The sequence below is a fragment of the Palaemon carinicauda genome, chromosome 19 (assembly GCF_036898095.1).
Source record: "Palaemon carinicauda isolate YSFRI2023 chromosome 19, ASM3689809v2, whole genome shotgun sequence".
NCBI classification, from domain to species: domain Eukaryota; kingdom Metazoa; phylum Arthropoda; class Malacostraca; order Decapoda; family Palaemonidae; genus Palaemon; species Palaemon carinicauda.
The window spans coordinates 113,604,399-113,619,575 of NC_090743.1; the positions used below are offsets into that span (position 1 = coordinate 113,604,399).

The window sequence follows — 15,177 nt, forward strand, 5'->3', positions numbered from 1 at the left end:
TAATTAAGGTTATATTAATTTAGGTGGAGATCATAACAAGACATCAGCTGCTTCTTGATCTCCTTTCGTGAATACTTTTCTTCCTCGTCATGCAGTAGAATTTACATAATGTTTCAGGTGACTTCAGTAGACAAATTCATGGAAAGATTTTTCATTGACGAGTACTTTTTGAAGTTTCCTTTTAGTTTCTTCTTCTACTATTGAAGGATTTTGAGTAAGTTTGAATGAAATAAGAAGATGAAAACGACAGTCTTTCATAAAAAAAATGACACAGATATACAGTATATATATATGATTTTGGGTATGTAAAAGTACATAGATTCATATAAACATGAATTTGTATACATTCACCAATAGCTGGAGCTCGTAATTATTGCACAATTCATCTTAAATGTGTCTCATGTGTTGCATCATACTCGTGTATGTGTGACGCACTCATTCCTTCGTACTCAAACCATCCTGCATTGCATCGTTGGACTTTCGATGATTGAGATCGAATGACGTCATTGGTTGACAGCTGAGTCATCAATCATGCTCTCTCTCTCTCTCTCTCTCTCTCTCTCTCTCTCTCTCTCTCTCTTATGTAGGAGAATGAAAAGAACCACAAGAAATTGTATAATTTTATTGAATAATGATAACACAGAAAAACCGTGAACAGAAGTCACTGAAATATCTACTGCTATTTATCAGAGGTGAAGAGACGAAGTCATTGGTTAATCCTTTTGCCATAAAAAAAGGACTCTGAAAAGGGCATCCCTTCTCCAAAATAGTTCTGTATTTTATATTTAAGATTTTTATCTGTTTATGTTTGTTAGATTTTAGCATTACTATTATCATCATCATTTTTATTATTACTGTTTTTGATGTTTGATATTATTTGTAATTGTGTGCGATTTATTATGTTATTTTGTATCGTATGAAATGATTCTTCTGTAGCTATAAATAATAACAAAATGGTTTCAGAATGATCTGTAATCATTGTTTGAAACGTAAATTAAGTCAGAGTATGATATTTTTAACCCCCCTATTTTTGTTTATGAAAATGAAGAAAAATATACAAATCCTTTCATTCCTCAATAAATTTGCGTCCGAAAGTAATTGGTCTTTGAGAAATTTATCTTCAAAGTTTCATCAAGATGAAAGCTTTGCTTAAGGAGTCCTGCCTTATCATCAGTATACTTATATTCATTTGCTTATTATAGTCGATCATTTTTTTTTTTTATTTGTGTTTCAACATAGAGTTCTTCTGGGCATAGAAAAATGGTCTCGTTCTATAACAATGGTAGTAATAATGATACTAAACCGATCCCCTCTCTCGGAAAAACCTACATCTTTAGAGGGGCTACATTCGGGGAGTGGCTGAGAGAGTTAACACTTTCGGTGGGGGTGGGGGGTGACCAATGGCGGTGCTAGACTTGAAGCACGTAGTCGTGGGCAGAGGAACCGTCTTGGTCGGCGGGTTCTGTGTTGATCTCCACTGGGGGGGACGCCTCCACCTCCTCCTCGTATCGGCTGTGGAGAGGAAAGGTGAACGAACTATTTAGTAAAGCTGTTAAAGAGGGAGTTGAATGAGAAGACACAGAAGGGGATATCCGAGTAAGATTCAAAATTGGATTATCTTGGAAAATAGGCATAATACACAAGTGGGTAATAGTGTACTCAAGTTGGTAATACAAGTTAATGAGTAGATACTTAGTGGAACTCAATGGGAATATGTAAATACTTGTGTGGATAGCTATGCGAGTAGATATATGAGTCGATACCTGATTAAGTAAGTTGATACACAAGTGGATAACCGAGTAAGTTTACATACATAAGGGAATACATTGAAGGGTGTACTATTGAAGTAGTAGCATCAAATGTGTATATATATATATATATATATATATATATATATATATATATATATATATATATATATATATATATATATATATATATATATATATGTATATATATATATGTATATATATGTGTGTGTGTGTGTGTACGTGTCTGTTTATGTATCTTTGTATGTATGTCTGTCTAAAGAGAGCGAGGCGGATATATTAAAAAAGAAACTGCAAAGGTTTAACCGTATGTAAATATAGTTACAGAGACATCAAATCTTTTATTCAATATGCTAAGATTCATAAACCGATGTAATGTAATTACGTGAAGGAACATTTTGTGCATACCAGAATTCGTGGCTTTCTTTTTTAGTATTTTTAATAGGGATCATAAGTATTTCATGCCTTATTTTTTCTGTTTAATCTGATTTCGAAATGGACGAGATAGATTTCCTGACATGTTCATGGACCTTTTGAAGTTATGGATGCAATTAAACTGGAGATGGAAGGAAAAAAGGAAAACGATGATTTTTTTTTTTTAATTTTGCATGAGAATGATCAAAGGAATTTTCCCCTCCCTGACATTCGATTTTTGTTTATTTCATTAAATGAAAAACACTTTCATTATTATGCTTTTCGTCCGTGTTTCATAAATGCGAGTATTTCTGGTAGCTTTTGTTTATGAATGAATAGTTAATGTCATGGATTTTTGGGAAAGGATTTTTATGAATGAAAGATTGTTATATTTTCAAATTTTGTGTTTTTAATGAAGGGATCCTTATTTATAGACAGTTTTTTGGTCCACATGGCCATTTGTTCATGTATTCTATATTTTATATATACGTTGTATATCCATTTACATACATATCTTAATGCTTATGTTCTTATCCAAAATTCCACCCCAAACAGGCCAGATAGGCTGGTTACCATAACTAAAGAGTCTCTTCTACCCTTACCAAGACTGCTTACCATAACCCATATATGCCCAGTGATGCGTTTGCGCAACACTAAAGTTGTGTTTGCAAGTTTCAACTTTCACGCCATAGGCTTACCGGTTCTATCTCTCTGTTGTCATCAGTTGATAGAGAGAGAGTTTAACAGACAGATGTACGGTGAACTGCTGAAACAAACTGTATAACAAGTGCAGTAGAGTGATTTAAAATTCAGTGTAATTTTTGTCTACCATGTCTTCGAGAAATAATGGGTATATATGAGAAAGGCAACTTACTTATAGATAAATAAGATTATACCCATATTAACAGATTGTTCCTTTATTAGCGCATTTCTGAAATTTGTGTTTTAGCATGTATTTTGATGCTCAAAATACTTTCCAAAAATATAATTTTTATTGTGATGCGTTCACGCAACACTGGGCATCCCATGTCTCAATGATATTCAATATTCCACATATATTTTTCCCATTATATTGCGTTTAAAAGCATGTTATTTTCATGTTTGCCTAAGGATCACCATAAATATACATACACATACATACGCAGACACACACTCACACACACATTCTAAATAAAAACCATCTTTCCTATGGTCAAGTCTTTGGGTCATCCAATATATCTATAAATGAGTCCATGATTCCATACTTTGGAAGACACCAACGAATCAGTTCATCCGTGGAAAGCCCATACGATGGGGTTATAAAGCATGGGCAGCTTGCACTCCTTTGGGTTATGCCTTTACTCTTGACCTTTACCAAGGAAAATACTTAGGAAATAATCCAAATGTGTATGCAAGTGAATATGGTTTAGGAGGAAAAGTTGTTCTAAACATTCTTGACACACTTCAAGCTGAATATCCGTGAATAAGATTTTCTCTTTATTTCGATAACTTCTTCACCTCAATAAAACTCTTAGAAGAGATCAAAAGAAGAGGTCATGGTGCCACAGATACCCTAAGAGCCAATAGAGTAGAAAAATATCCACTGACTATCAACAAGACGTTTGAAAAGTTGCCAAGAGGTAGTGAAGAACACTTCTTAGATAGAGACTCTCAAATTCTAGTTGTCAGGTGGAATGATAATGGAGTAGACAGCATTGGTTCCAATGAGCATGGAACGTTTCCCATGAAAAAAGTTGAGCAATACTCGGCAAGGGAAAAAAAGAAAGTATCTATAGGTTGCCCTCGTTTGATTGACATATATAACCAGAACATGAGTGGTGTTGACAGAACAGATGAAAATATTTGTCATTATCACATTGCAATTAGAGGTAAAAAATGGTATTTTCCCTTACTTTGTTCTCTAATCAATGTCTCAATGAACAACGCCTGGCTTTTTGCTCGGAAAGGTGGGTATGATGATGATTTTCTTACATTTACTAGAGCAATTGTTCAATGTTGGTTGAAAAAGTTTGGAGAACCACCAAAAACCCCAGGAAAACTAGGGTCACTACGCATGAGCACCCTGAATACCGAGAAACGTTTTGATAAGATAAGCCATGACATCATCGAAAGGTAGCCTAAATCTAGAAGAAGGTGCAAACACTTATAGCCAAACAATTTTATTTGTAGAAAGTGTGATGTTCCATTGCATTTGAAATGTTCTGTTGCATATCATACCCAATAAGAATAGGCTTGTTTGTTTCTTTCTTTGTTGATGAAAATTTACATTGCTGAAGGAAGAATGTTTCCTTTTTTATTTTGTTGAATTGAATTGTCATTTATTTTGCTTTAAATTTTTTATTCAAATACTATACATGTAATTCACAATGTCCATTTCTATTCATAAATGAATATTTTATGTTTCCTTGAAATATAAATGAAATCTACCACATCTTTGAAAGTAATCCTAAATGTGTATTTTCTCCTTGTAATTTATTGAAAATTACTTCAATTTCTTTTTTAAAAATTACGTATAAAATAAGAAAAAAAATCTTTTAGGCTTAAAATGCTCAGTGTTGTGTATACGCAACATTGGACAGGCATGATGTGCCCATTGATACGTTTGCGCAACAGTAAATTTTTTGCAATAAATTGAAGAATACTTGAGAAAACTTCCTCAAACATTGATATATGGCATAGAAACATCATAACCTATATCATATATGAAAATCATTTAATTTCAAGATCCTTCATCTTTTCTGGGTATATATGGGATAACTGAAGAGTCTCTTCTACCCTTACCGAGAGGAAAGTACCCGCTGAACAATTACAGTGCAGTAGTTAAGCCCCTTGATAGGAAGAATTGTTTGCTAATCTCAGTGTTGTCAGGTGTATGAGGACAGAGGAGAATGTGAAAAGAATAGGTCAAACTATTCTGTGTATGTGTAGACAAAGGAAAAACATTGAGCAGTAACGAGAGAGAGGGATCTAATGTAGTACTTTCTGGCTAGTTAAAGGATCCAATAACTCTCTTTGCAGTAGTATCTCGACGGGTGGCTGTTGGCCTTGCCAACCTACCACCTCTAAATTGAGATTATCAAGAGAGCAAAGTTTCCTGCCAACAAGTAATGATTGATTATTCATCCTGAATGAAATATTATGAGGGAAGTCAGCTGAATAAAACAATAACTTTTGAAACTAAAGGGAAGTGTTCGGGTATAAACTTAGTTGGGTAATGCGTTAGGAAACATTAGTTCGTGTTTGACGTACTTTCGGGGGTAAACAGTAATTGAGAGCTAAATTAGAGTAGTGCCTTTCAAAAATAATTATTCATTGCTTTTATATACTGTAATTTTGTAAAGATTAGATACCACAAGACGTAGTAGAATAGGGAACAGCATAGATAATGAAGCTAATTATCAATTGATTTTTTATATCGAAAGTAATTGTTATTATGTTCAACTGATTCACATATAAGACATGGAAGGTAAGAATTTAGTGCAAGTGTAGGCTTCTGCTTACTTAGCATTGAAATGTCTTTAACCGATGGTCGCTCTAGCAGGTCTTGTCAGGAATGGATTGGGTATTGACTGAGAGCAGAGAGAAAGTAGACAAAATCATTTCTAAGTCATTTGAGACTTCAAAATTGGTGTTATGAAAAGGGAATTGTTTGTGGATGGTCATTACCTGTCGTAGGAATCCTCCCTGGCTTCTAGTAAGGCCTCCTTGGCTTCTAGTTTCTTCTTGTAGACGAGCAGCAGATGCAAGAAGCCCAGGCTTATCAACATCCCACCTGTTGAGACAGACACAAGATAACACTGATGAGATTTTTGTTTTTTTCCGATTTAGGATTTGATTTTAATAAAGACAAATTGAAGGGTTTCACTTTTAGCTTAAGAATAAATAGATAAAGGGAAAAGTGACAATTCTATAGCTTTGAGAAAGAAGGTAGAGTTAAATATAAATAGGGGAAGCGGTCTATCATCATCTAATATTTATATATATGTATATATATATGTATATATATATATATATATGTATATATATATGTATATATATGTATATATATATATATATATATATATATATATATATATATATATATATATATATATATATATAATATAGTGTTGTTAAATACCGATGCATATATGAATATATAATGCCTACTATTTGAAGGCAAACTTTTTTTTTTTTCATTATTATTATCCGAAATATCTCACTACACTCAAGGCCGAGATTAATGAAACTGGAAGTGAGTGTTGTCATATGAATAGTTTTCACCACTTGTAAATTTAGTGACCTTTTTGTGGTTAAAATTTTGTAGTCTGCCCAACCTCCTCCTCCTATATCTTGGTAACTCTCTCTCTCTCTCTCTCTCTCTCTCTCTCTCTCTCTCTCTCTCTCTCTCTCTCTCTCTCTCTCAATGATATCCACGTTTTGTGAATACACTCCAATGAACCCCCCCCCCCTCATGATTCGACACTTCGAACCTTTCAGAATATTTGAATATTCTAAAAACTCTGCTGTTCAATTCTCGCTGACTCTTATTCGCTGTCCCTCAATCCCCCTTCCTTGGTTAGAGGAAATAGAGGCACACTCAACAAGAATAGCATATATATATATATATATATATATATATATATATATATATATATATATATATATATATGTGTGTGTGTGTGTGTGTGTGTGTGTATAGTATACAGTATATATATATATGTATATATATCTATATATATATATATATATATGTATATATATATATATATATATATATATATATATATATTATTTTTATTATTATTACTAGCCAGGCTACAACCCCTAGTTGGAAAAGCAAGATGCTATAAGCCCAAGGGCTCCAACAGGGAAAAATAGCCCAGTGAGGAAAGGAATTAAGGAAATAGATAAATGATGAGAATAAATTAATAATATATCATTCTAAAAAAAGTAACAGCGTCTAAACATATATGTCCTATATAAACTATTAACAACGTCAAAAACAGATATGTCCTTTATAAACTATTAACAACGTTAAAAACAGATATGTCATATATAAACAATAAAAAGACTCGTGTCAGCCTGGTCAACATAAAAACATTTGCCCCAACTTTGAACTTTTGAAGTTCTACTGATTCAACTACCCGATTAGGAAGATCATTCCATAACTTGTTAATAAAACTTATAGAATACTGTGTAGAATTGAGCCTCATGATGGAGAAGGCCTGGCTATTAGAATTAACTGCCTGCCTAGTATTACGAACAGGATAGAATTGTCCAGGGAGATCTGAATGTAAAGGATGGTCAGTGTTATGAAAAATCTTATGCAACATGCATAATGAACTAATTGAACGACGGTGCCAAAGATTAATATCTAGATCAGGAATAAGAAATTTAATAGACCATAAGTTATTGTCCAACAAATTGAGATGAGAATCAGGAGCTGAACACCAGACAGGAGAACAATACTCAAAACAAGGTAGAATGAAAGAATTAAAACACTACTTCAGAATAGATTGATCACCGAAAATCTTAAAAGACTTTCTCAATAAGCCAATTTATTGTGCAATTGAAGAAGACACAGACCTAATGTGTTTCTCAAAAGAAAATTTTCTGTCGAGAATCACACCTAAAATTTTAAAAGAGTCATACAAATTTAAAGAAACATTATCAATACTGAGATCCGGATGTTGAGGAGCCACCGTCCTTTACCTACTTACAATCATACTTTGAGTTTTGTTAGGATTCAACTTCATACCCCATAATTTGCACTATGCACTAATTCTAGCTAAATCTCTATTAAGGGATTCACCAACCCCAGATCTACAATCAGGGGATGGAATTGATGCAAAGAGAGTAGCATCATCTGCATATGCAACAAGCTTGTTTTCTAGGCCAAACCACAAGTCATGTGTATATAGTATGAAAAATAATGGGCCAAGAACACTACCCTGTGGAACACCGGATAACACATTCCTATACTCACTATGGTGCCCATCAACAACAACTCTGAGATCTATTACTTAAAAAATCAATAATAATGCTAAAAAATGGACCCCCCACTCGCAACTGTTTCAGTTTGAAAACAAGAGCCTCATAATTAACATGGTCAAAGGCAGCACTAAAATCAAGGCCAATCATACGAACTTCCTGACCACAATCAAGGGATTTCTGTACAGCATTGGAGATTGTAAGAAGGGCATCACATGCTCCAAGGCCTTTACGAAAACCAAATTGCAAACTAGGGAGTACATGATTACCTTCAGCAAACCTATTAGCACGCTTTGCCAAAAGACGTTCACAAACTTTAGATGATATGGGAGTTATGGAAATTGGGCGGTAATCAGTGGGACTTGAGCTACCACAAACACATTTACATAGAGGAGTAACATTACCAATTCTCCAACAAGTGCTAAAAGCTCCTCTTCTTGCTAACTTGCTCAAAATAACGTAACTTTGGAGCTAAGAAATCTGCTGTCTATATAAAAAACAAAGGAAAATGCCATTTAGGTCTACACCTCCATGAGCATCAAGGTCCATCAACAGAGCTTTAATGTCACGAGATCGAAAAGCTAAACTAGTTAGTTTAGCCTCAGGAAAACAGGAATGAGGAAGTTCAAGTTTTTCATTACTCTGTTTACTGTCAAAAACATCAGCCAAAAGGGTTGCCTTTTCCTTTGGACAGTGAGTGACAGCCATCTGGCTCAAGTAAAGGAGGAACTGTTGCATCTACACCAAAGAGTGCAGATTTAAGGGTAGACCACCATTTATGTTCCTAAGTTGTACCAGAAAGGGTTTCTTTTATGGTTAAATTGTACTCCTTTTCAGTTGAGGCATAAACTCTCTGAGTAAAAGCTCGAAGCTGAGTGTAGTTGTTCCAGGTCAAATCTGATCTGTTACCCTTCCAATAGTGAAAGGCCTCCTGCTTCTCCAAATAAGCATGTCTACAATCATCATTGAACCTTGGTTTGTCCTTCACTCAGTACCTTAGCACACGAGAAGGGATACGCCTATCAATTATGTTGACTAGATTCTCATTCAAAGGGACAACAGGATCTACACTACTATATAATTGTGACCAATTCAAACACAAAAGATCATGCAAAATCCCATTCCAGTCTGCTTGGGACTTCATATAAATTTTACAAGAGTATGATATATCAGGGACAGGCTGCTCTGTCTTCACTACTAATGAAATCAAGGCATGATCAGATGTCCCGACTGGAGAACCAACCTTTCTAGTTATAACACCAGGGGAGTCAGTGTATACGAGGTTCAAACAATTACCAGACCTGTGAGTAGCTTCATTCATGATTTCCTCACAGCCTGATTCAGAGGCAAAGTCTAAAGCCATAGCGATCGGTATGAGAGATAGAACTTAACCACTCTCGATGGTGGGCATTAAAATCACCAACAAAGACAAAAGAAGCCTTTCTATCATCTTCTTGCATCTTAGCCATAATGGTAAGAAGACAATCGAAGATAGAATCATCCATGTCTGGATTCTGGTAGATCGAACACAAATAAAAGTTGTTATGCCTGCCACAAACTTTTATTACCTGAATCTCATGACATCCACATGGATAACAAGACTTATGAGAAGCAGGGTACTCGGTCCTAATATACACCGCCATTCCCCTGGCCCTATGGAATCACGTTTCAACATTATTGGCTTCTTAAAACCAGTTATAAGGAGCTCAGATGAGTGCCTCATATTAGAAACCAAAGTTTCTGAGCACAAAAGAATATCTTACTGTCTAGACGCAACTGTAAGGTCTTGGATATTTGCACGAAGACCATGAATATTACAATGCAGAAGACGACATTGACGAAATCTAGGACGTATATATATATATATATATATATATATATATATATATATATATATATATATATATATATATATATATGTATGTATGTATGTATGTATGTATGTATGTACATATATAATAATAATAATAAATTAGAAGAATTGATAGGATGAGCAAATTGGGAATGTGTAGAACAAGTGAAAAGTTTGTTGTAGTTGAAGAGATGGGTCAGAGTATTTTGAGGTGGTTTGGTCAACTGGAAAGAATGGATAACAATATGGCCGATAGATGGCGTGAGAAACTTATTGGTATGGGTCACATGGTCTCAAAAGTGTTCAGCGTATGCACTGCAGATAAGAATTATGTGGTAACTATGTCTTGATAATTTGATGGGGTCTACTGCACAGCGGGTTCATCCAATATTCAAAGGTTGAAGGAGGAATATGAGAGTGGATTTTTTTTTTCTTTTGGGTGAAGTTGCCTTTTTTGGATGACACGAGAGTTCGCGTTTGATATTCTGTTTCCTTACTTTCGTGTGGGAACCCGACTTTTATATTCGCTCTTACGTTATTTTAGCTTTGATACTCCGCATTGTAATTATTTTGAGCATACTTTACTGTATATTGACACAGACACAGGAAATACAGTATGAGTATTGCACATTTGCGCAGACCCACACATAACCACTCGTCACCATAATCATTACCATAATCATCATCATATTCTATTGCAACTGGAATTGTTTAAGGAGTCGTTAGCAGTTTTCTTCTCTTAACAACCTTTGTTGGTCGTTCTTTCCGAGAGGAAACTTCTGCCAAATACTGGCCCCCTCTCGAAATAAGATGGAAATTTGGCTCTTTGGGTGTAATAAGGGATGGTGCAGTGTGGAAGAATCTCTCTCTCTCTCTCTCTCTCTCTCTCTCTCTCTCTCTCTCTCTCTCTCTCTCTCTCTCTCTCTCTCTCTCTCCTAGAAATGTTTTTCTCGCACGACTGAAGAGTATCTTCAAGAAATGTATCAAGTCGGGCATTGTAGAATAGTTTATTGAAACCATTGAAAGAAAATGAGAACATCATATCTCGTTTTACTTAGGAATGAAGAATTAAGTTTATAAGATTTATCTCAAGTGGTTTTCATCTTGCTTTTATGAAATAAACTATTTATAGTGTAGACTGATTTTTTATACTTGAAATAAATGTTAATATTTCTTTGGGCAAACCATGAAAATAATTGTATAATTTGCTAATTAATATATTCCCCAAACCGCATTTCAAGCACCATGGTAGCCTCACCCCCCCCCCCCTCCCACATTTTCCCTTAACGTTTTTCTATATCAAATGAGGATGAACATGTCCTGGACTTGTGAGTCATTCCCACTTTGTTGAATCCTTCTCGCCCATGTATTTCCATGGGACCAGTTATGAGTTCCTCCCCTGTCCCAGCGATTGGCCAATTGCCACAAATTCAATACATACATATGCAATCCATCCCTGAGTTTACATATTTCGGTGTGATAGGTGTTTTGAAAGGACAGGGCTTCTCGTCTAGATGTTGACATGACCGCCTTCTTAGCTATGATTAAAAGTACTTTTTCAATCCTCCTACGAGTGATATATTTTGACTTTAATTTCTTTGAGTTTAGGTTTATTTGTATTAAAAGACTAAGAGCTTGAAATGTAATAATATAGACATAACAAATAAAGTGACTTTATAGACAAAGTCTGAGCTGCAATAGGTGGAGGTTGAAAGAGTTTTGTATAAGCCATGATAACTACATATCTTGGGGGGGGGGGGACTCATGTTTAGTTTTTCACCAGGAAATCCTGTCATCCTTTAGGATCAACATGAAATCCTTATTAGTATGATTACCCCGTCAGCCTTCTTCAAAGGACTTTTCCCACTTATAATCTTTGCTGATCATCTTCATATATATAGATTAGGTGATCTCAGTCTCTAATGTATCTGTTGCGATGCCAGATACGTAAGCTAATCAATCATTAATGAATACATCCTGATCTACGACTCTATGATGGTATATCATTAACTATCAATGTTGATTTGTTTTAGTCCTATTATATTGCCAAAATTTCGTTAGTCAAGATTCATTAAAGTCTTTAAAAAGTGTAAAATAGAATTAGACAGATGTTCATACTAAATGTTTTCCTTATTTTAATTTTGCTTTTCGATTTTATCTGTTGTGAAGGATATTAGATGAAGATGGTTTGGGCATGCTTTTCGCACTCCCCAAGAGAGAATGCTTCACCAAACTTTCAACTGGGCTCCCGCAAGGCACTAGAAGAGTTGGAAGTCCCAGGCCTACATGGCTGAGGACTATGAAACGTGAAGTAGAAGATGGTGAATAGGAAAGTATTAATTTAAAAGCTAAAGATAGAGACGAACGGTAAAATCTAACAGAGGCCCTTTCCGTCAATAGACGTAGAAGGAAATGATGATGATGACGATGACGATGAAGGATATTTATTAGTTAAAGAAATCCGATTTTTTTCTTTTTTATTTAATTGTTGTACTTGAATCTTTTGTTTATTTTATTCTCAATTACTCTACGTCTATCTTTGTGTATCTACGGAGGAAAGTCGTAATCTAACGCTTAGCTCATCCACACCATGTAAATATCAGGAAATTTCTCTTTCAAGGCGCGAAATACTTCTTGATGACATATCTGTGTATTTGGAAGCACTAAATATGTTTGGGGTTTTCAAGATAAGTCGATTTTGGTAACTCAAAACTCAAGTCATGGGTTCCTTTTCGTAGAATGTATAGTAGTAGTAGTAGTAGTAGTAGTAGTAGTAGTAATCTCACTCTATCCATCGAATCTATTTCAGAATTCATTGATGCCTTTCCAACCTCTGTATTCATTTCCAATAGCAATGTAATACTTGTACTTACTCTTTCAAGTCTTGTTTCCTTTAGCCCTTAAACAATGAAATGTTCTGAATTTGTTGAGCTCCCTCCCCCTCCCTCTCCCTCTCCCTCTCCCTTTCATCCCTTAACTGGATACCCCTTCCCCTCCGTCAATGTCTTCCATCCCCCACTGAATTTCATTCTGTAAAACCACCTGAACGTCCTCCCACCCAATTTGAATACCCCCCCTCCCCCCGTGAAACTTACCAAGTTTCCTTTGGGAATTTATTCAGTCATCAATAGAAACACACACTCTCTCTCTCTCTCTCTCTCTCTCTCTCTCTCTCTCTCTCTCTCTCTCTCTCTCTCTCTCTCTCTCTCTCAGGGGCTTTAGTGACATCTGCGATTAAATGAACTGTGTTTGTATTTTCACGTCAAGGTTCAAAAGGATAATTTGGCATTCCTTTGAATGGGTCTGTTTGTGTTTACTGGATGCGTTCCCTACGCATTTGTTCTGCATTGCGTCGTTTGGTATGCAGTGGACATTGAAGTTTCTTTTTGTAGGTTAGTAGCAGGAAGGGTTATTGTTCTGTCACTCAAAGCAGATTTAACCACATATTTACTCATTGCTGAAATCAGTGAAATAAGTTATTGACAGGAGGTTTGTGTTTGGAACTCTGTAAACACATTAGCTGAGTTAGATATACTCTGGAAACATTGTGAGATTTTTTATATACTATGATGGTATAAACTAAAGATTATTTAGCGCCCGTTTATGCAGTATTTATTTACTGACTTGATGAATTTATTTTTATCTTGGTAGGGTTAAAATACGAGGATTTTATAGTAGTGATCTTTAAGCCTTTCAAAAATTATCATTTTACTGACATGGCCTTCCCCTGTAGTTTCGTCGTTCCAGAGGCCATGGGCCTTATAGGGTCATTAGTTTGGCCGCTGATATGTCTTCGCATTTGGGTATTTCATCTTTGACTTAGACATTATTAATCGTAAGTGATTTTGGGTAACAGTTTATTGACTAATAAATCCTTTGGCTTTCTTTCTCCAATAACATCATCCGAAACTGTGGAAAGTTCCAGTCCCCTGTCCCACCTCCTACCTTATATCCTCAAGTTCTTCCTTTCATCCCTCTCTATCCCTAAACTCCTTTCCCCCAAGTGGCCCCTCGTAATCCCTTTGCCCCTTCAATATTTGAATTGCACCTCTACGTATACAGTATCCCCTCAGGAAGACCCGTCGACCACCTCTTTGGACTGGCGTCCTTGGAAAATCTTTTGCAGAAGTCCTTTGCGTCCTCTAAACGTGTGGAAACCTAATTCTCCTTCCAGGACTTTCTCATTTAGCCCTTTGAAACGGCTGTTCATTGCCTTAGGGGCTGGTGACAAAATTACCTGACTTGTCCCTTTCATTCCGAGGCAAAAGCTGCTCGGAGGAACGTTACATATTTTTGCTCACATCCCTCGGGTGCATTTTCGCATAAGTTGAGATTACCAATATGTTTTATTTTATTTATTATTTAAAAGTCATAGGACAGCAAACAGTAACTTTAAAAAAAAAAAAAAATTAAAGAACCAAACTTTTTTATTCATTTTTTCCGATATGGTTACGTAGACAGAGAAAGATGTTAAAGCATATGACACAGGCTTCAAGAAATATATATATATGTATATATATATATATATATATATATATATATATATATATATATATATATATATGTATGTATGTATATGTATGTATGTATATATATGTATGTATGTATATATGTATAATATATATATATATATATATATATATATATATATATATATATATATATATATATATATATATATATATATATATATATATATATTATATATATATGTATGTATTCTTACAAAGCTGGTATAGTGCAGAGTAAATAGTTGTTTATTTATGATTTTATTTATGTTTTTATATGTGCATTGAAGAGGCTAGCCAGCTCTTAAGATGAGTTCCTCTCTTGTAGTTTTAAGATTTGTATGTAAATATATGTTATTTTTCAGAATTAACTTTGCATTTCACATATTTTTGTTACGAAGTCTTACGTAATCTCTTTGAGAGTTATGTGACCATACAAATTAGGAACAAGGTTTTATGTAATGTTCTTTTATATTTTTTATGAGGTAATGCAGCATGTTTGAGAGAAAATAAGCAATTCTTTTATGCCATGTGCTTTGGAAGATTCCTGAAATTCCTAGCGTTAGGATGGTATCTTTTTCTTTATTTCCAAGAACGGTGGGTGGGTGGAGCTGGCTGTGGAGGGTTGCCGTGAGCGGGGTTGGTTGTCTTGTTCAATACG

The 15,177-nt window shown here is 34.9% G+C and overlaps 1 protein-coding gene across 1 annotated transcript in view; it reads right to left on the bottom strand.

Moving 5' to 3' along the window:
* Positions 1-682: 682 nt before the first annotated feature.
* Positions 683-15,177, bottom strand: part of LOC137659240 (uncharacterized) — a 30,734-nt gene continuing 16,239 nt past the window's right edge. The window contains exons 3-4 of the mRNA XM_068394273.1: positions 5,850-5,955; positions 683-1,512 (exon numbers count right to left, since the gene is read on the bottom strand). Coding sequence (XP_068250374.1) covers positions 1,410-1,512; positions 5,850-5,955 — 209 coding nt within the window. The 3' untranslated portion in view covers positions 683-1,409. The remainder of the gene's footprint in view (positions 1,513-5,849; positions 5,956-15,177) is intronic.